The 21,606-nt window shown below is 52.9% G+C and overlaps 7 protein-coding genes across 7 annotated transcripts; 5 read left to right on the forward strand and 2 right to left on the reverse strand.

The window, feature by feature from the left end:
• Positions 1–143: 143 nt before the first annotated feature.
• On the forward strand, positions 144–2,401 carry BGZ61DRAFT_356150 (uncharacterized protein; the record flags this gene model as incomplete). The annotated part of the gene is made up of 3 exons (XM_046240771.1): positions 144–925; positions 988–1,435; positions 1,484–2,401. The coding sequence occupies 3 exons, from the start codon at positions 144–146 to the stop codon at positions 2,399–2,401; spliced, it is 2,148 nt and encodes a 715-aa protein (XP_046102408.1).
• Positions 2,402–3,160: 759 nt separating this feature from the next.
• On the reverse strand, positions 3,161–5,544 carry BGZ61DRAFT_534381 (uncharacterized protein; the record flags this gene model as incomplete). Its single annotated transcript, XM_046254142.1, has 2 exons — positions 3,161–5,084; positions 5,138–5,544. The coding sequence occupies 2 exons, from the start codon at positions 5,542–5,544 to the stop codon at positions 3,161–3,163; spliced, it is 2,331 nt and encodes a 776-aa protein (XP_046102409.1).
• Positions 5,545–7,448: 1,904 nt separating this feature from the next.
• BGZ61DRAFT_534382 (uncharacterized protein) lies at positions 7,449–8,510 on the forward strand (the record flags this gene model as incomplete). Its single annotated transcript, XM_046254143.1, has 1 exon — positions 7,449–8,510. One exon carries the CDS (start codon positions 7,449–7,451, stop codon positions 8,508–8,510), a length of 1,062 nt encoding a protein of 353 aa, XP_046102410.1.
• A 267-nt stretch (positions 8,511–8,777) lies between these two features.
• Positions 8,778–10,796, reverse strand: BGZ61DRAFT_495452 (Alpha/Beta hydrolase protein; the record flags this gene model as incomplete). The annotated part of the gene is made up of 2 exons (XM_046250885.1): positions 8,778–9,819; positions 9,883–10,796. The coding sequence occupies 2 exons, from the start codon at positions 10,794–10,796 to the stop codon at positions 8,778–8,780; spliced, it is 1,956 nt and encodes a 651-aa protein (XP_046102411.1).
• A 3,583-nt stretch (positions 10,797–14,379) lies between these two features.
• On the forward strand, positions 14,380–16,691 carry BGZ61DRAFT_455100 (uncharacterized protein). Its single transcript, XM_046246327.1, has 2 exons — positions 14,380–15,694; positions 15,748–16,691. Exons 1-2 carry the CDS (start codon positions 14,641–14,643, stop codon positions 16,518–16,520), a joined length of 1,827 nt encoding a protein of 608 aa, XP_046102412.1. The 5' UTR covers positions 14,380–14,640; the 3' UTR covers positions 16,521–16,691.
• A 354-nt stretch (positions 16,692–17,045) lies between these two features.
• BGZ61DRAFT_589902 (major facilitator superfamily domain-containing protein) lies at positions 17,046–19,190 on the forward strand. Its single transcript, XM_046256602.1, has 4 exons — positions 17,046–17,830; positions 17,885–17,910; positions 17,965–18,899; positions 18,954–19,190. The coding sequence occupies exons 1-4, from the start codon at positions 17,157–17,159 to the stop codon at positions 19,167–19,169; spliced, it is 1,851 nt and encodes a 616-aa protein (XP_046102413.1). The 5' UTR covers positions 17,046–17,156; the 3' UTR covers positions 19,170–19,190.
• Positions 19,191–19,580: 390 nt separating this feature from the next.
• On the forward strand, positions 19,581–21,222 carry BGZ61DRAFT_495455 (major facilitator superfamily domain-containing protein; the record flags this gene model as incomplete). Its single annotated transcript, XM_046250886.1, has 2 exons — positions 19,581–19,838; positions 19,891–21,222. The coding sequence occupies 2 exons, from the start codon at positions 19,581–19,583 to the stop codon at positions 21,220–21,222; spliced, it is 1,590 nt and encodes a 529-aa protein (XP_046102414.1).
• Positions 21,223–21,606: the final 384 nt, after the last annotated feature.

Below are 21,606 nucleotides of genomic sequence, written 5' to 3' on the forward strand. Positions count from 1 at the left end.
ATCCCATCCAGTCCTCCACAACAGTCCCGACCTCCTGGGACTCGACGCCGTCTCCACGCGACTCTCGCCCTCGCGAACTCAATCCGCTGTTGCCCCGAGCCTCGACGATCTCACGATCCCAACTGTTGCCAACGTTGCCCGCCATGACCCAGGCCGTCAAGAGGGCCTGCGACGCCTGTCATCGTCGCAAGGTCAAGTGTGACGGCATCAACCCGTGTCGAAACTGCTCCGCCGCCCAACTCTCATGCACCTACAATGCCATCCCTCAGAAGAAGGGCCCCAAGGGCTCCCGCGCCAAGGTCATCAGTGAACTGCGCGAGACCCAGCGACAGACGAGCCTCTCCGCCAAGGTCCAGAACCGAATTAACGGCATCGCATGCTCACCTGCGAGTTCTGGCTTGACCCCGACGCCTGGTCTCCTGTCCACTGAGTTGGTCAAGGACTGCGTCACATTCTTCTTCGACAACCTCTACCCACAACTTCCCATCCTTGATCGCCGCCAGATCGAGCAGCAGATGATGTACATGGAGCAAAATCGAGACGCGTACTGCCTAATGACCTCGCTCTGTGCCTTCATCATGCTTCAGCCTGGCATGACAATGCCCGCCAACGACCCCTACAACCTCGACATGAACCCGGGTGCCACCCTCATCTCCAGCCAACTGTTGCTCGAGGAAGCGCTCCGTGTTCGTAAGGGCTATGAGTACCAGGATTCCATCAACCTCAATGTACTGGCAACCAACTTCTTCATCTTTGGGTGCTACTACGGCATGGAACTGCACGAGAAGGCCTGGTACTTTCTGCGTGAGGCCACCACTATGATCCACATGGCTGGTATGAACAAGGAAGAGCACTACATGCAGCTTGATGCTGCCGAGGCCACGCGACGACGACGCCTCTTTTGGCTGTTCTTGGTGATTGAGAGGTATGTTTAGACTGATATGACTAGCCCTTGAGATGTGCTAGAGCTGACCATGATTCCCACAGAGCATATGCTATCCAACGCCATCGACCATTGACTCTCCAGGCCACCATCCATCCTCCTACCCTCGGTGATGATCCCACGGACCCTCTAGCCCATCAGCTCAACGGCTTCATCATGTTGGTCAACCTTTACCGACCATTCGATGATGCCTTTACTGCCACGTGGAACAAGTCTCGCCGCCATCTCTCAGCCCAACACATCACAGGCCTGCAGAAGCAGCTCAACGACCTTGTCCAATCGTACATGTGCCAGGATTCCAACCTGACAGAGCTACGTACAAACCAGCAGTGGCTCAAGAACACCTCCTGGCAGCTCAACAACGGAACCATCAACGGCAATGGCGAGGACTCCATTTCCTTCCAGTATCCTATGGATATGTCCCGAGAACTCCTGATGAACATGGCCTCACAGTTCCCCAGCCAAGGCATGGAACTTCTCGGCTCTGGATTGGTACGTTCAGAATTACCAACTATTGAATCCAATACTAACAACATCTAGATTGAGAAGTTGATTGAGACTTGCTACTCAATGACGGAGCTACTTGCCATCCAACCCCCATCGCGCGACCCATTCGCAGTTGGACCCCGTGAGTATCTGAACCAGCTCCTGAGCATCGTTGCGATTACTCGAAATGGCGACTACCGATTCCTTCCCCTGCTCTTGAGCAAGGTCACTGAGATCCTTCCCCGTCTGGCCAACCCAATGCTTCAGAACGCGCCTGAGAACTCCAACATCGCCAACATTGACATCTTTGATGGCTTCGGCAACGCTGGCATGGCTCAGCCTCCACCCCAGATGCAAATGTCCATGGAGCCTGAGTATAACCAGAAGTACGCTGTCGACGAATACGAGAAGAAGTACTCAATCGACATGGCCGGCGGCACACCCGAGTCGTCAAACTCAAATCCTTCAAATGGAACACCACCTGTCACCCAACAAGCTGCTGACATGAATGGATCTTTCGTCAGTTCGCCTAGTGTCATGTCACCCGGGATAGAATACCCTCACAACATGAACGGCTTTGCTTGCACTCCAATGACCGACATGGTAATGAGTCCAATGGGCAATGCTGGACAGTCGAATCCTATGAATGGAATTCAGAATCAGCATCTGGCCCAGCAGGGGAATCAGGGCCATGAAGGGATATGTCAACCTCAAATAGCCAACATGCCTTCGCAAGGCATGCACAACCAGGGGATGAGTACTGCGGCTATGCCTGCATCACATTCGATGAATGGGATGTACAACATGCGCCAAGCACAACAACGACAGGGCAATTTCCAGCTCCAGGGCCAACCCTCCATGAGGACAGTTGGCGACTTCCAGGGGCTTCAACGAGCCGGATCTGATACTGGAACTACCATGACCGGGATGAATCCAATTCCCAATGACATGGATTTCGGAGCGATACGATAAATAAGAACCGACAGCTGGGGAACCCTGAAGAACGTCTACAACGCCAATCACCCACCACTGGCATCAAGGCCAGCTGTCGCCATTACAACATTTTCTTTGTCACCATCCCTCATACCTGTCATCTAAAAGGGGAGTTCGACCCGACTGAACTGCTTCCACGACACCAAGATTATTGCGACGTCGTGGCTTCTTATTTTTCTTGACTCTTTTCCCTTGGTTACGCTGATTTAATTACATGTATTGCACTCCTTGAGTTCTGTTTCTCGAGAAGAATCGAGTGGATTCATCCGGCGTGTTGGAGTTCGGGGCTTTCTGTATTCAAATCTCATGGGAGTCTAGTGTGTCGTCTGCCTGCATTTGGTGCATTTGGGAATGGGACAAGGGGTTCGGACCCTTGATATCAAGAGATGGAAGGTTAACAAATGGAATGGAATGGGAGGCAAGCAAAGCCATGGATGGGGCATCTAGTACCCCAAAGGACAGAACACGACGGTATAGCACCCGGCGTTACCAATAGATAGGAAATCGAATCCTCATGACAAACTATACTCTACTAAGAGGAACTCATTGACCCCGCACTCATCGATGTGTTGTAGAGGCAACGAAGCAACTGATGTGTGCTACGCAGTATCTTCATCCACCCGAACCATGGTAAATCTTTTTTTTTTGCAAACAGCAGCCTCCCAATAACCGAAAACAGGACCAAAGCCACACAACTCCTCGTAATAGGAACTTCTCAGTTTGGAAAGGCGAAAGGCGTCACTCTTGCCAGACAAGACCCAGCTGGCCCAACTCCTGAACCAAATCTCTCCCTGGAAGCCTTGAGAGATCAATTGTCGCACCTCCCACGGGTCTGTCATCAACGAGCAAACCTCGCTCTTTGTTCCAGTACATGACTTCTCGATCCCGACAGAACTTCCGCGGAAGTGCCAGAGTCTGCCAGCCGACAGGGAGCAGCCGCTTGTGTTTGAGGACGTCGAGCAGCTGGAACCAGCAGCTTCGGACGTAAAGTCCATCTGCTCCGCCGCAGTCTTGGAAGAAGATGAACTCTGGAACCTCGCGCCAAGCATCACCGCGGAGGTAGAGATTTTCTGTTGGCACACCCAGGAGATAGCGCAGCGCATCAGGACTCCACCCATCTTGACGGAGAGATTTGTTTTCTTCAAACTCCTTGGCGACAAACGCATCGAGGTCGTAGCCCAATGTGAAAAGCGCGTTTTGCCAAACATGGAACGTGAAGAGGCTGCGAAGCGCCAGCATGGTGGGTGTACAGCCCTCCAAGTCCACAGCGTGGGGATCAACACCCAACTCGATAGCCCGTGATACAGCCTTAGTCCAGATGCCCTTCTGCTGAAAGATCGTACTCTTCGACCAGGGGTGCCAGACGGGCTCAACTCGGAAGTGATTCATCACATGGAGGGGGGTCCAACGCGAAGTGAAACTGCGTGGGCATGTTGATAAGGCCGTTCCAGGATTAGAATCTGGCTTGAGGCAGGCATCGAGACTTTCCACTGCGGAATCGATGTCCATGCCATTGTACAGTTTTCCGATGACTTGGGTACGTGCTTTCGACTGAGTATCTGTATCCCAGGAGTTTCCCTGGAGCCATGAAAGACACTCGGCCATGACTTCGCGAAGCTTGATGCGACCAGGCCAGTTAAAGAACGCTTCAAAGGCGTCATAAGCAGTCTGGCGGCGGCTGTCCTGGATCCCCGGGTCTGATCCTGATTTGACCAAGAGATGGAGGGTGTCATATAGCTTATCAGCCTGTGTTCGAGACCGATTGACGGGCAAGTGATGGAGAGGTGTCTCGCCAGTAAGGAAGCCAGCTGCATTTACGTTGGCGCCATTGTCGATGAGAAGACGGCAGAACTCAGTGTGTCGAAGAGCAGCAGCACGGTGAAGCGCAGTGTACCCCTGAGCATCGCAGTCGTTTGGGCTCGCGGCCTTGGAGACTAGAAGGCCTCGAAGGCCTTCGACATCGCCACTGATAGCGTACTCGAAGATCTGGGCATTGTGTGGGACAACGGAGAAGGTCTGGATGTTCTGGTTCCAACCTCGTGTGGACTTGATAATCTGGTACGAGTATGCTGTGCGGAGGAGCCAACGCGATGGTACAACGATCCAAGATGACTCGAGCTCCCTCTGCGGGTACTGGCGGTAATCTTCGCCGTCAACACCAGATCGAACGATTCGGGAACGGTAGTAGACGGTGCCAAAGAAACCGGCCCAAGTTGAAGAATACTCTTTCTCGCAGATTCGGAGAGGAGATGGTCGAGGATACTGGAGTGCCGTTTCATTCATATTGGCAGGGGGCTGTGCCTTCTTTTCAGGCATCGGATCAAGAGAGTTCTCATCTTTGGGTCCCATAGATGACTGCAGCATGCCATGCATGACCTGCTTTAGCTCATCTGACCCAAGGGCCTCCTGGAAGGCTTGCCGGACGAGAATGTTCATGCCATTTTTGACCATAGGAAGTTGCAAGCCCTGACTCCAGTCTGGAAAGGCATTCCGTAGGTCGGCGACTTGCACGTTAATCTCGGCGAGGTGGTCATTGATTTGTTCCAGCTGCTCTTTGGGCAGAGATGTATCGGCCAAGGGTGTAGAGGTAGTATGCCCCTGACTGAATTCGAAGCTGTCAATGGTGTTATGGATGGTTGGATAAATGTCCGAGTTGGACCCCCTATGGCTCGTTAACGAGGTGAGGTGATGTGTCTACTATTAATAGAAACGTACCCGGAAATGGCCTGACTTGCAATGATGAGGTCAAGTTTGGCATCGGCCAACTCGTCTCGGAGCTTCTTTACGTTTGCGGCGTTCTGAGTGGTGGTGAATCTAGTCCACACTCGAACCCTCTTGTGACGCGACTTGAAACCTGGCTCAAGCTTCGACACAAGGGTCTCGAGTGGTTTGATGCGTCGATCGCAGCGGCGAAGCACGGCATTGAGGGCTGGACTCGGCATGGGATGCGTACTGGCTCGCTCCTTGAGTAAAGCGCGGAGCTCAGAGAGGCACTGGCCCATTTCGGAAACATCGTTCGGCGCATCTTTGAAGGACTTGCAAAATGCGCGGAGCGACTCAACACGCTCGGCAAGTTGGATGATCAAGGAAAGAACGCCAATGCCAGCTCCGGCGGCCTCCATGATTGTCAGCAAAGGGTCAAAAACAAAGCCGAAGGTCGCAAGAAACGAACCAAAAGCAATGCCCTTGTGGTGTCAGAAACCTCAATGGTTGAATTCATCTCGACGTCGGTGCCTGAAGGGGTCATCGTTCGGGAGTAGGCTGAGGGGGTCATCGGATAGGAGGACCACCCTTCTGGGCAATCAGAGCAATCAGAGGGAGAGGGCCGTCTGTATTGGAACCCAAAGATCAAGGTGAGGCGGACGGGGTGGTCGAATAGCCGTCAGGAGACGTACACGGCAGAGGGCGGATAAGGCTGTGAGGATTACGGTGTGGCATCAGTTGAATAGAGGGCGGAGGGCCGAGAACTGAGAACTGAGAACTGGGGAATGGAGAATGGAGAATGGGTGAAATCTAACAGCAGAGACAAAGACAGAGACAAGCACGGCAACGAACGAAGAAGGGAGGGTCAGATAAGTCAAATAGGCCACGAGGATGTGTGAAAGAGTGAAGGTGATTTTGTCTCGCCGGTCTGGGCACGATGATTAACCTCAGGGCGCTTCGCGTCCCAGCAGGCGTGCCTTCCTAGTAGGTAGCGAAAGCCGTCGGATGATGCCACCATCGACCATCGATCAAGCAGGAGCGTGCCCCATGCCACCCTCTCATCACTTCCCGGCTTCCAGACGCTATTCACGGAAACAGGCAGGACCACCTCGGAAAGCCATAGGAGGAAACTCCGAAGCAGGAAGGAGGGCTCGGGAGATCGGGCTGGTATGGGGGAAGGGGGGAAGGGGGGAAGGCGCAAAGGAGGTATGGGCGAGCATTGGTACGTCCCGAGACGACTTGGCTCGATAAGGTACCTCTATGCATGCACCTAAGGAGGAAGGTACCCTGTTCCCGCGGGTACATGCAATTACCTTACTCGAGCACAAGTTCTCTATCTGATGCAAGAAGCTGGGGAGCTTGGTCGAATTGACTTTGGGGAGGATAACCTCAATACCGTCGGACGGGCTGTGGCGACCATCTGGGTCACATTCAACAAGCCCCCGACAGCGATGTACGCCGTGGTAGCAAATGATGCACATGATGCACGCAAAGGATAAGCATTACCTCATATCTGTACACACCAGTGATGGACCGGTGTGTCCAGCTAATCTCGAGTTCCCTTACTGGCACTACTGCAGCAAAAGCAATAGCCGATCGCTGCGTCGGCGGCCAGTGAGACAGCGACAACACGACGACGCGGTGAAGAAGATGGAGGGGAGCACGAGCAGCAGCCTCTTGGGCGACGGGGCCTCAATCACGAGGACAATGCCATCCATTGAGGACAGACTCGCACATTATCGGCCAACGCAGACGCACCGGCGAGAAGCGTCGGGGCGTATCGACTCACCGCACCAATCGCCGTCCGAGGGCCGAAACCTGTGAGCAGAGCCTGCTTGCGCTCCCACACCCGATACGACTCGAATGTGACTCGGCACTTGAAGCAACCCTCCAGCGTCCCACGAGGATGTGCAGACGGACGCTGGGATGCGCAGACGGACGTCACGACATGCAGACGTAGGCTTGGCCGCCTGGGATATGGAGAGACGTTGACCAGCATGCGCAGACCTGAGGTTTCTCCGTGGGGGCGGTAATCGCACTTGTGCAACGAGGCTTCGCCTGAGGTCATCGAAGGCAACCACGACCACAAGGCGGGCTGGGTTGGGCTGTGCTGGCATCATGGATGGGTTGTCGTTAAATACGGCTAACAACCCGATCACGCGGTGTTGAGCCCCAGCCTAAACGTCAAGATCTACAAGTCTACCAATCTATCAGTCTTCGTGGGCGGCTTCCTAGAAAAAGGACGAAAAGGACAAATCATCCTGCAGCCGAACAACTCCTCAACTCACCCGAAGAAATGGAACCATCCTCAGCCATAAAAGCAATGCGCAACCATGGCCCGGAATGGGGTGGAGGGTCTAGTACCACGCAAGTCTCAGCCTCATTCCCAGACCCGGCTGGCGCAGATGTCATCGGAGCCGCAGAGGGCGACCATCAGCCCCTTGACCAGAGCAGTGGACATCTCTCACTCGACCAAAGCCATCATGTCCCTGAGGCTCTTCTCCAGGGCGGCGACGTCATTCGCCCATTGCACTTCTTTTCGCCGCCTCCAGACAATGAGAAGCCCACCTTCACCGTCACCGAGAGCAACGGTGTCGGCGTCAAGAACTACCCCTGCTCCAGCCACCTCGTACTGATCCGAGATGTTCGCGGACACCCGCATCGTGCAGCCTTCCGCCTCGGCGTCGAGTCTTTTGCCTTGCTGAGGTTACAACCTCAACCACCTGGCGTCAACCTTTCCGACGATGACCAGGTCCGGATGGCCTACTCTCAGACCGCTCGTGAGCTGATTGAAACCCATATTCCCGGGGCCGAGCATGTCATCGTCTTCGACCGCACTATTCGTCGAGCATCTGCAACTGCAAAGCTGAACCGCCCGGTTAAAAAGGTCCATGTTGACCAGAGTGCGAGAGCAGCCATTCTTCGCGCCGAACAGTTTCTCCCAGCGGAACAGGCTCAAGCAATCGAGCAGGGGAAACTGCGACTTCGTATCATCAATGTATGGAGGCCACTCCGGGGACCTATCACTGATCACCCCCTATGTCTAGCCGAGTCTCCTTCTGTCACGGAGGAGGATCTCATCAAAGTTGACCATATTTATCCGCACCGCAAGGGGGAGACATACCATTGTAGATATCGGGGCATGACTGACTTTCGGTTCTGGTATCTGAGCGCCATGGAGGCGACGGATGTATGGATGATTCAGTGCTTCGACTCAGTACGTGACTCGAAAGGCCGCCGCCGCCGGTGCGCTCACGCATCATTCGAGATGATCGAACCTCATCTAGGCGAGGAGGATGGTGCGCCAATGGCCTCGGAAGGGCGGTTGCGCGAGAGTATCGAAGTAAGGTGTCTCGTGTTGGGAGGAGACTTGGAAGAGATGTAAGCTAGACACAGGACAGAGTTTGTAAGAATAAAACATGATAGTGATGATTGTTATCCTCTTGATCGTGACCTTGGCACATATGAAGACAATTTTACCAACGCCAAGCAGCGCATCCCTTAACCCCATGGTATCGTAAATAGTGAAACACCCCCAAAGTACAGGTATATATCGCATCGGTTTTGTTTCTTCCCAATTTGACCGTGATTCGTAGTATCCAATCCGTCGTAAAACTCCTTTACTTGTTATTTCTTCAACCAAATATCGCCTTCAGCGCCCCTTTCCAGTCACCGAGCCCACCGCAAGAACCTCAATCCGGCCAGCGTAGAGGCTCATCAGATGGCACACGGGATCGCCCCAGATGACGCTGCGCAGCTGCTCCTCCTGGCACGTCGCGGCCACGACGCCCTCGTTGAGGCGCTCGCGCACCGTCTTGCGGTCCTTGGGCCGCGCCTTGGGGTCGCCGGAGCGGAGGACCACGAGGCGGCCGGCGTTGCTGAGGGTGCAAGGAGGCACCTTCCACCGGGGTCGCGACGGGGATGCCGAGCGCGAGTTGGCCTTGGACGTCGACTTTGACCGGGATCGTCGGTTGTCGGACGAGCTCTTCCTGCCCCGCTGGTCCTTCTGCTTGGGGAAGGACAGGGTGGGGACCGGGGTGGTGAGGAGGTCGATGAGGCTCTTGACGTAAGCCTTGTCGGCGCGGACGACAGGGTCGCCCTCGTTGACAAAGCTCAGAAACAGGCTCTTTCGCAGGTTCGGCCGATCGGGCTTTGTCAATGGTAGTAAGCTGACGGGGGGTGTTCCAAACGTTACGCAATGGATCCGCTTGAAACAGTTTGTCAGAATGTTGAGCTCGCTCTCAGCCTCCTTGGTGTCCGCCAGCATGTGCGAGTACAGCAACGCAGCCACAGCACCACCGGCCGAGTGTCCCGTGATCAACAGGCTGTACCTGGACCTGGACGGGTCCTCTCGCAGAAGTTGCCTGAGACGTGCGGCGACCGGGCGGACCATCTTCTTAGCCACGGTCAGGAAGCCGGCGTGGCAGAGGTTGCCTGGGTCGTCGAGGAACTTGTGAGGGCTGACGGGGGCAGTGTTGAGGTTGACAGCCCAGTCCATGAAGGAGGCGGTGCCGCGGATGGCGAAGACGATGGTGTTCATGTCGTCCATGGGGACCGATTTGATGCACATTGCCTTTGTGCCTGTAAGCCAATCGCCCGAGACGTGGGCGTCAAGTTCGGCGCCGGTGGGCTTGTCGTAGACGCGTTGGGAGTACTGAGCGGCGAGGCAGAGTATTGGCCAGGTTGGCATATAACTGGGAAACATGGAGTCAGCAATTGCCTATAAAATGAGCAACCGGAGGAGAAGTGAAGCATACAGAGCTAGCGGAGGTAGGTCCCGAGGAAGCTTGGAATTGGCGTAGTACTCGACTTTAGAGAAGTAGTTGCCAGACACGACGGCAGCAGCGCAAGTTGCCTGGGATTTTTTAGGCTTCAAAGACTTCTTGGGCTTTGAGGATAGAAAATCGATGCCCCGGTCTTGGGTCGGTGGAGAAATGCTGTCCGGAGAGGACTGCGGCGAGGGCATGGGACTCGAGGTGCAATGGAAGAGATCGTTCTCGGTGCCCACGCACTTTTCGTGGTCTATGAGCGTCATGACGTTGTTGAAGCGGCTGTAGACCTGGTCGTACACGGCGGCGGTGGAGTTGGCGATCTGGGTGCAGCCATGCCAGGCGGCGAGGCCGTCGTCGTAGAGCTGGGGGATGGCGGGGACGATGTCCTTGGTGAGGTTGACCATGGAGCCGGTGAACCTGCCCAGCGTGGTGTGCTGCTGCTGGTAGACATGCTGCTGCGACGGTTGGAGGCTCTGGTTCGGTTGGGGGGGCTGCATTGGCGGCGGAGGAGCGTGGTGTTGGGGTTGGAGTTGTGGTTGCTGTTGTCCTCCCAGGTAGTAATGCTGGTGGTTCACGATAACCGGTTGATAAGCTGGCACCGGAGGCGTCCATCCCGAAGGTGCGGGGAGATAGCCAGCAGGCCGGAACTGGGGCTGCGACTGGGCTCCATATTGATGCGCGTAGGGGAGATTGGGATGTGGTAGAGGCCGTTGATGTGGTATATGTTGTTGTTGCGGTTGTCTTTGCTGTGGGAGCTGTTGCGGCGGCGCGGGGCGGGTCGTGTACACGTTCGGAGGGGCAGCAAAGGATGGCTTCTGGGCGACCTGCTGTAGTTTCTGTGGTTTGGCCTGGGACGAAGAAGAGGACTTCTTGACCTTTTTCCGCGAGAACCAGCCCATGGTCGACTGGCGAGGCAAGTCAATCAATCAGTCAGTGAACCCGGCCAGTGGGATTGGCAGCTGCACGAGGAGCGTCGCGGTGGAGTTGGTGACATCCAGACAGGGCTCGGTAGTGGCGGGGCTGAGTGATGGACGAAGCATGCTCTGGTATCCCGGCTGTCGCACAGAGGCTGTCACAAACAACCACGTGTGTAAATGACGGATGGAAGAGAAAGGGGAGAGAAGAATGAAGGACGGATCCGAGGAACGAAAACACTCGCTCTGAAGGAGAAAGGCGCGGGCGATATGGCACACCTGACGAGCCCTGACAATCATGGCATGCGTTCGGATCAGATGGGCGATGGAGTCTCTCGCTAACCAGGATGGGGCTTTGCAGCACTAAGACGAGATATTTTTGGCTCTGCCCCCCGCCGATCAGCAACTGCGCTGGGCGTTCACTGGGCGTTCACTGCCAAAACCACCAATTGCACCAGCCGACACCCTGGTTCTAGCGCGCTGCACGGTCCTCCAACGCCCTCAGTGCCGCTGTAGCGTCCTGCAGCAGCGGGGTCGCAGCGGCGCTGAATGGCGAACCGCCCTGGCCCGCCCCTGTCAGCACTGCCCTTCGGCGCGCTGATTCGCCGTGGGCCGTTGCGCCCATGCGGTGCGAGGCGGCGAATGGCACGCGGAATCGCAGAAGAACGGCCACGGCTGGCATGCACCTTGAGCAATAGTGCGTCGCGCGGGCTGCTTATTTTGCTGCCAGGGGCCGGGGGTCGTTATCCCGCAGACGCACGGGAGAGCTCTCTGGTGCCTGTTTGGCCGAGTGCTCGCATGCTCGCCGAGGCAGCTGGGTGAGGATTCGAGGGGCAGTGGCGCATTCGCGAGGGCGGGCAAGGATGGTGCTGGGGCGGGTGGTGGGGAGACGGATCTTGGAGCCGAAAGAGGTGTTCTAGCGTCCAGTCACGGTGCTCTGGTGAGTTTGCTGATGGCTTTGCCGGTCCGCGGAAAGGATTTGGCTTGGCGCGGATCATGCAGCTGGAGGGATATGCTTGGTTGCGTGGACGATTGGATAGCCGGAGTGATAGGCTGCTTCGGCGAGAGAAGAGGCAATACACCAGGCATTCCATCCCAGCAGGCAGACGACCTCGGGCAGTACGCAAGGCAACACACAAGGCATAACTAAAGCTACTCTCCAAAACCTGCCATTAACAATCAATCCGTCTGGTGGCTAAAGCTTGTCGTCGTCAACTGATGCGGCCAAGCCACCCTCTACCCCCAAACGTCGACGTCATTCCCCGTCTATCCCGAACACCACGGCGTCTCAACCACGCGGCCCGGTCTGAATTACAGATTTTGTGCATTAAAAGCCGGGGTATTGCTGGGGGTGTTTCGTACAGGACAAAGTCAATTCCGTTTCATAGCACAGCACGTGGTGTTATGAGAATGTCCAGGCTCGGAATAGTGCAATTGTCCGGCGACTCCAGATTCGGACTCCATCCGTCAACTTGCCTAGCCTTTTCCAACCTGACTAAGGAACAACTTTTGACGATGGATATATTCACTGCAACTTCCCAGGCACCATACATGCCTAGAGTGAGTTTGATACATTCATATGGAGCTGCCGTTTTAACTCCGTTTCTTGTTGCTGGGTGGAGGTGAAGCGATCGATCGTCATGTCGCAAGGGCGCCCCTTGAAGGTGTGTTGATGAACAAACTCGATTTAGACCACACCAAACTTCAATAAATACTCCACTCAAGTCCCAAGTGTCAAGGCTGTAAAGAGACCATTTTTACTCGTTCTCCATCATCTCCCTACCCATCTCCATCCCAGAAAGAAGTTCACCATGGCTCTTCCTCCTAGCGGCTTCTGGCACCCATCCTCCTAGTGTCTTCCTTGACCTCTCCTCGCCTGCTGCCACCGACACCGAGGCGTCACCGCGTGCACGTTGTCAATTAGGCCCTATGACCGCATCGTCTTGATGGGTGCCCGCGTGATGCCACTATTCCCATCCCGTGGCCCTTCCTCCTAAGCCGCGCACGAGCGTGACGACGTCCCCCAAGTTATTCGGCAGCTCAAGGGCGGACAGATGAAGGTGGGTAAGGAGAACGCGTACAAGATTTCGGGCACGTTCAGCTTGGAGGAGGAGGACAAGTGTGCTAGTGCCGCAGTTGAGCACGTGGGATTGAGCGAGATTGTTTTCCTGAACCCCTGAGTACCTCCCTATTCTTGCACGGGGACTAGAAGAAAATATTCTCGCAGTTTGAAGAAAAATCCATGAAAGTTTGCTAAACAAGGAGGAAGATAGGAGAAACAAACTTGCTTGTATGGATCCAGAATTCAGGGTCATGGAATTACATTACGAACCTTTTAAATGAGCTGCTCGGACGGCGTTAACGCCCGTCAATATGAACAAATTAGAGATTTCAGTATCCAACACGGTGTGATCAGCAGGCAACCACCTTTTACTGTTTTAGTGTGCGCTATTCCACCTAATTCTAGGCCATGGGAACCTCTAATAAGTAATCCAGAAAAGAAAAATCTTCCAACTGTAGAATAGTCTCAGGATGAACCCCGTCTGCAGTTTCCTTCTGCTACCACTAGGGCAACCTTGTCGTCGTCGACCCTGAGCTAGTGTTATCAGCACCAGCCTTTTCCAGGATCGCAGTTGTGCATTTGCCTTTCGCCTGGCCTGGCGACCCCCCAGGTCGTAGGGATGCCGCTGGGGTTCTCTGCGGGCAACCACTTTTAATACCCAGATAAACAGAGGCGGCGTGTTTTCGTTTTGTAACTCTTTTGCTTTACTCAATATTATCAGATTGATCAAAGCCATGTAGGAGTTGTAAACAATATAGATACGCTTTTAGCACTTCACTCAGTACCGGAAGATATGTAGCTTATACAGCAATATTATTGCACAGTTAGCTTTGCCTCAATTAAGCTTTTAATCCGCCCCTTCTGTCTCTAACCTCGTTAACCATAGACAATGACCTTGCTGCCTGTGGACAATAAAGCTATAGAATATAAGTGGGACTGATATATCTCATTAAATCGAGAGGCCAACTTCTAATCCAGAACAAAGGATGGCGGCAAGGCGAAAAAGGTAGATAGGATTCAGACGGATAAGAAACAATGAGCTTCAAGCCCAAACGTGGGCCCAGGCAACTACGATATGCACAAGAAAAATACAGTAGATGCAAACACCAAGTTCCCCCACTGAGGGCTTTATTTATGTATGTCGATATCAACCTCCCACCTCTCGTATGACGTGAGGGGGCGAAAAGTGGAAGTTCATTGTCATTAGGCATGCCATCTTGTGAGGTATATAAATCAGAATAGCTGACATGCATGGGGAAGCTCTCTGCTTTGGCAGGGCTGTCCAACCCAACCGTCATCCTTGCCAGACGAACGGAGGACGTAAGTGGCTAAGCATCAACGCCAGCACTCCACAGTAACATCCAGCAGAATGCCTTATGGTACGCCTCGCTCAGCCTCAATCCCTCAATCAGGCTCTGTTTTCGTCTCTTCCTCGCAGCCCTGAAAGACTTCCAATTCCAAGATTAGGTCGACAATTTTTTCACCATGCGCCTACTCAACGTCTACACCTTCCAACTTGAAAGTTTCCTGGCTGGCGAGGAAAAGATCCCGCCATATGCCATCCTGTCACATACTTGGAGAGATGTCGAAATCGTCTTTCAAGATGTCAAAGAGAAAGCAGTCGCTGAGTTGAAGCGGCATCACGCCTTCGCCAAGGTGGAACAGAGTTGCAAGCAGGCGCAACAAGATGGATTCGAATACATCTGGATCGACACTTGCTGTATTGACAAAAGCAGCAGCGCAGAGCTATCTGAGGCCATCAACTCGATGTTCAAGTGGTACCAGCAATCATCCATATGTTACGTCTTTTTAAGCGACTTCAAAGTACCGTCAACATCCTCCCTGTCCGACTCATCTGTCACTGACCCCAGTCTCAATACTGGTATTGAGCCGGACGACACATCCTTCTTCAGTTGCCGTTGGTTCGACAGAGGGTGGACCCTTCAGGAGTTAATCGCTCCGCGCATCGTTGATTTCTTTGATCAGGACTGGACTAAGTTCGGTTCAAGAGATGACAATTTACTTGATCGGCTTTGCGATCGTACTGGCATTTCACCCCAGGTTTTCTCTGAACGGCGATGTTCATGTCAGAAAGTTGACTTCTCCTCTCTGGTTCGAAACAGGGTATGCAGGAATTGCCGCACGTTGGACAAACTCCTGCAAACGTTGGACAGTTTCGCCGTGTCCATAAAAATGAGCTGGGCATCCAGTCGAATGACCACCCGAAAGGAAGATGCTGCTTACTGCCTTCTCGGGCAATTCGATATTAACATGCCAATGCTCTATGGCGAAGATGACAAAGCGTTTATGCGCCTCCAAGATGCCATCCTGAGGCGGTCTAAAGATCAATCCATCTTTCTCTGGAGAGCTGAACCGTCAGACATTCCACAGGGACGTGCCATGGGCTGCTTGGCCCCTGCAAGCGCGAACTTCAGGGACCCAATACCCATCATTGGACGACAGGGGTTTGGCAACAACGATCAGCGATATGAAGAGGATTTTCTTGGAAACATGGCCCCAATGGAGATCACAGACACTGCCTTAAAGGTGAATATTTGGCTTTGTCCCGGCACGGTTACGTCGATCATTCCGGGCTTGGTAGAAAGTCTGAATCAGTCTTTATGGCTCGGTATCCTTGACCTGGCTTATGAAGATGACTATTTGGCTCGCCCTGCAATCATTCTTGAGGATATGGGGGTGTTTGGTCTATATCGTCGAGCCTACAACCAGCTCATCGTCCGTGTCAACCCAAGAGACATCATATCGGAACATATTTTATCTCACGAAGGATCGTATCCTGGTCCTTTATTCGACCTAGGTTGTAGGTACTGAGTTCCTCAATTCTGATGACTCAATTATTGAAGCCATGTCTAGTCATCTATTCCCTTGACAAGGCAATTAGGAAGGATGTCAAAATTCTCCTCAAGCATGGCCCTATCAACGCTGTGAAGATGCCATCCAATTCATACGAAGAGCCTACAACTGGACCACTATATTTGATCACTGATTTGGATGAAAGCGTTCACTTTGAGACCGATAGTGGTAGGAGCCACCCTCCCCTCAACCAGTACTCAGCGCGTACAACAGAACTCTCGGCTCCATGGAGGTTTGAGCGTTGCGAACACGGTTCGAACAGATTTTTGGGCGGCGCTCACTTTGTCAACTTTCATTCTGAATGGAACGGTCAACCGTCGCACCAGGTTTCCGCTGTGATTATCTGGGGCACACATCGTGACGATCGCGCAACAAACGAGGAGCGGCTTTGGTGCCGTGTTTTTTATATGCACGCATTGATGAAGGAGATGGGTTACGCCACAAAGAAAGTGCTTTTTCCCAGACGCCATGTGGAAGAGGATGACATTTCTCCTAGAACGGTTCAACACAAAATGGAGGCATTCCGCAAACAACTCTGCAAACCACCTTTTGGGCAATTTCTCATCTCCCAAAGAAACTCGAAAAAATTCCCCCAAAAGACGTTATTTCCAGAATCTTGCGACGAACGCTACGTCAAAGATGGGCTACCAAATGTCATAAACCACTGCGGTGTCATGCTCGGTTTGACGGCTAACATTAGTCGTACTAAGGGACTGGGCCGCACACTTTATGAGCTGAGGATTAGTATCAAGGCTATGGGGGAGCAGATTTAAAGATAATACAGTCAAACACTGGGAGGCAGAAGTTCTACGTCGTTCAGCATTCCATGATTCTACCACGAGTGCAATGCAATACATAAACTTACCTTTTTTTAAGCACAAATCTGTATCCTAGGTAATTCACAGTAGCAAATACGATACAATACACGAGTCAGCAGTGTTGAGGATGTTTGATTCTGTTCATGGTAGTAGTATTGCGGTTGAGTGCGGTCTAGAGCGCTTCGGTCCAAACCTTCACGAACTCAAGAAAACAAGGGAATTCCACCCAAAAGTGGAAATGCCGAATTTTGGAAAAGGTCTGGAAGACTTACGAGGCGACCTGTAAGACTGAGCTTTGCGGAGATTTGGTTCATCCATCGCTCACGCGGAGCATTGGGCACGCCACATTACGACATGGGTCCGATCCGATGGTGAATCCGATCGCATTCACATAGCCAACAAGCTGGTGGGTCCCGTCATCAGGAGCACACCATCAGCATATATAATACGGTGTCCAAGATTCCAACAGCAAGAAAACCCAAGCTGCTTTTTTTTCCCTTCTATTTATTATTCTTCGTCAAAGGTTTTCACAGTTTGCGTCAAATACTCCGGTTCTCTAGCCGTAGCAACCCATCGGCTCATCATACCGCCATGTCACATACAACCGTCGAAGTCGCCTACAGGCCAAGTCAAGAAGCACCTAAAGTTGAAACCACATCGAGGGATGAAGCAGGAGACCCAAGTCTCTCCCAAGCCCTAGATCCCGATATTCAAAACTCCAACGGCAGTGGCAACGATGTCATCACCGACTCACCCGATGACTCCGTTTCATCACCACCTAGATCAAAGAGATCAAAGGCACAGATCGCCACAGTCATGGCCTCACTATGCGCTTGTGTCTTTCTTTCTGCGCTCGAAATCACCATTGTATCCACCGCTCTTCCAACTATTGCCGCTCACTTTGCTTCTGATTCTGGCTACACCTGGATCGGCACCTCATACGTCTTGGCACACACAGCCAGCACACCATCCTGGGGCAAGTTTTCGGACATCTGGGGCCGAAAACCTATTCTCTTGATTGCAAACGCCATATTCTTTGCTGGAAGCCTGATCTGTGCCTTGGTGAATGATCTTAGCGCCTTTATCGCTGGCAGGGCGGTGCAAGGGCTTGGTGCCGCCGGGATGGGGACAATGGTGAACATCTGTATTAGTGATATGTTCTCGCAGAGAGATCGTGGACTCTACTACGGATTGACATCTATTGTCTGGGCAGTGGCGTCGGGCGTCGGGCCGGTGTTGGGTGGTGCGTTGACGGATCAAGCGAGGTAAGTTCTAGTGAACTCCTCACCTTTGAAGACAAAAGCTCATTTTTCAAACAGCTGGAGATGGTGTTTTTGGATAAACCGTGTGTCCCACTCTCTTCAACCTCAGCTCAAACCACTAACTCCGCTTCTTCTAGTGCCGATTACTGCGGCCGTCTTTCTCGTCCTCATTTTCACACTGAAGCTTCCATCGCCTCAAACTCCTATCTGGGCAGGTTTGAAGGCTATCGACTGGCCTGGGGGCTTTCTTATCATTGGTGGAACTCTGATGCTACTGCTCGGCCTCTACTTGGGTGGCGTCTACGAGCCGTGGAACTCAGCAACCGTCGTCTGCCTGATCGTGTTCGGCATCATAACCGGGGGCCTGTTCGTGCTCAATGAATGGAAGGTGGCAGAGTATCCTGTGATTCCAGTTCACCTCTTCCACTCTTGGTCTTCAGCCGCAGCGTATGCAGTTTGCTTTTTTCACGCATATGTCTTCATGGGAGTTGCGTACTACCTGCCGCTATATTTCCAAGCCGTCCTCTTGGCAAGCCCTCTTCGGTCTGGGGCTTACCTACTGCCTTTTATTCTGTCAATCACAATTACTGCTGCGATAACTGGGGTTTACATCCAACTAACAGGCAAATATCTACCTGCAGTTCACTGCGGTTTGATCATTATGACTCTCGGCATTGGTCTTTTTATCGACATCGACTTGGACAGGAACTGGGCAAAGCTGATCGCTTTCCAGGTCGTCAGTGGTATTGGGGTGGGTATGAACTTCGAGGGTCCGCTTCTTGCGGTCCAGACGGTGGTACCAACACAAGACGTTGCCGCTGCTACCACAGCCATGAGCTTCGTCAGGACTCTATCTACTGCCATCTCCGTCGTCATTGGAGGAGTTCTGTTCCAGAACGAGATCAAGGGCAAGAAGCAGATGCTCATTGATGGGTTAGGTCACGAAATGGCGAGTCTATTTAGCGGAGCAAGTGCATCGTCGCACGTCGATATTATTAAGACACTACCACCAGACGCGCGACTGATTGTCAGGAAGGCATTCTTCCAGTCTCTCGACAGGATGTGGATCATGGTCAGTTGCCAATTTCCCCCTTTCCTTGAAAATTCTTATACTAATGCCTTGCAGTACACCATATTTTCCGGAATCGGAGCTTTTCTTGGTTTCTTCATCAGGGCGCATCATTTAAGCAAGGAGCACGAAACCGCGAGGCTCGGTTTGGACAAGAAAGACGATAGCGCACCGACGGAGAACGGCGTCGTGGGCGGGATTGCAAATTCCCAGGACCATCAATTGGAGGAGATGGTTGGAGATAATATTAGATTACGACAGAGGAGCTCGTAGATGTCTAGTTGGTATTTTTCGAGTCAAACTCTTATCGCCGGATGTTGGGTTCTGTCTCATTGAGATGATCTTGACGCAGATTTAGTGGATCCGTTAGTAGGGGCAGCTAATCGCCCGGCTAGGATTTAGCGCCCTCAGCAGTAATCTTAGTCTAGCATCATCAGCCATACTTATCTGAACCCTTCATCGGCATTCCACTTTGCGAGCGGCTTTCAGTCTTCTAGCATTTATTCTTTTGTGTTGAGCGGCACGTATTCCTGTCTACCACTTGCCAGTACCCCCTGTTGCTAGACCTTTGGTCTTATCGGGGAAGGCTCACCGTGGCCTCAAGGAGCATGTTGCTCTGGAGAATTCAAGATGAACGGCGGCGCATCCCAGGTTCGCGGCGATGACCAGGATGGTCGAATAGTGATGGAAGATGAAATATTCAGGGGAAATGAAGAGGCAGAAGGAAACGACATGTCCCAGCCGCTTCTCTGTGGCCACAACGACGCGACCAGGCAAGGCCTCGACCGTCAGGGAAGTAAAACCGACATCCTCGCAGGACGGCTGGTATTAAAGAAGATTGACCGGACCATCATCCCTCTCTTGTTTGTCACATACATGTTCAACTTCATGGATAAAATCATCCTCTCGAGTGCTGCTGTGTTTGGGCTGCGCGAAGACACGGTAGGTTTTCCGTGCATGAACAAATCATCACAATGTAGCTCACGTGGGACAGAACCTCCAAGGCCAACAATACAGCTGGGTCGGCAGCATCTTCTACGTCGGGTACCTGATTTGGACTTACCCTACGACCATCCTCATCGCCCGCCTTCCCACTGGCAAGTATCTGACCGCCAACACCATGTTCTGGGGCACCGCTGTCGCTCTCACGGCCACGTGTTACAACTTTGAAGGGCTCATGGTGGTGCGGTTTCTGTTAGGCATAGCGGAGGCGACGATTACGCCGGGCTTCATGTTCCTAACTTCGACTTGGTATACCCGCGACGAGATGCCCACGCGAGTTGGCATCTGGTTCGCTGGTAACGCTGTCGGTGGACTGGTCGCGAGTTTGTTTGCCTTCGCGATTGGACACCTTGACAATAGCAGCATTAGTCCATGGCGGTGGATGTACCTCATCCTGGGCATCGCAACTTTCCTCTGGGCGATTCCGATGTTCTTCTTCCTTCCAGATACCATCTCGGAAGCCAAGTTCCTGACTCCCAAGGAGAGACGGATTGCTACTGAGCGGACCCTTACCGCTGGCACCGGGAGCACCGAGAACGCTCACTGGAAGTGGGATCAAGTCCAGGAGTGCCTCAAAGATCCCAAGACATGGCTCATCTTCGGCATTGAGCTGTTGACGCAGATACCCAATGGCGGATCTCAGAGCTTTGCGAACATTGTCGTCAAGTCATTTGGATTCACCAGCCTACAGTCCACGCTCATCAACATCCCGTACTCGTTACTCTCGGCGGCCTTCATTGCGGGGAGCGGTTATCTCGCGGGCCGGTTTCGCACACTAAATTGTCTCTTGATCATCACTGTCATCTTGCCATGTCTTCTTGGCAGTGCCATCATTTACAACCGCAGCGAAGTTCCTCATGGAGTTCACCTTTTTGCCTACTTCCTCCTCTCGAGCGGATCTGCGGCGATGCCCCTCAACATGGCACTTGTACAGTCCAACTACCGCGGTGTCACCAAGAAAATGACGATAACAGCTATTCTGTTCCTGGCTTATTGCAGCGGGAACATGGCTGGACCGCACTTCTTCCGCAAGGATGAAGCCCCGCTGTACCAGACTGCCTTCAAAACGATAATGATAAGCTATAGCCTGGCAATCACCTGTGCTTTGATCTTGAGGGTACATCTCCAACTTCTCAATGCGAAAAGGACTCGAGAGGAGGGGTTTTCAGGGAGTGCAGGGTCAGCAGGAGCGGTTGGCCGAGAGCATGCTGATGGTGACATTGGTGGAAGACCTGGAACTGCGTCAGATGCAGGGGTACATTTATCGCTGCATGACCAGGACGCGACGGACTGGCAAACACCCGGTTTCAGGTACAGATTATAGAATATACATTCTGGGCTTTTATGGTCTTGCGATTCTGCGTGGTTCGCCATCCATGTTTGTTGGTTGTGAGACACTGAGAAATTGCCCCATGGCGCTTAAGTCTAGTTTGTTCGGCTTCATGGGCAATGTCGCATAAATTGACAGTTCTATTTGCACATATTACCCGGAATCAGTATAGGCAAAATTCGAATTCAACTGCATCCCATGACGAAGGTTCTCCAGTTCAGTCAGCAATCATGACCAAGTTTTGCCTGATGATGGGGCGAGGGGTGAAGGGGGCAAATAGTGCGCCGGAATAACATTCCGCCGATTTTTGGATTTCGTGCAGACACCAGAGAAATCCACCCTGAGAATCTACCTTGCGCATCTATCACTTCCACATCT

This window comes from Ilyonectria robusta (assembly GCF_021365365.1).
Source record: "Ilyonectria robusta strain PMI_751 chromosome Unknown BGZ61scaffold_14, whole genome shotgun sequence".
NCBI lineage: Eukaryota > Fungi > Ascomycota > Sordariomycetes > Hypocreales > Nectriaceae > Ilyonectria > Ilyonectria robusta.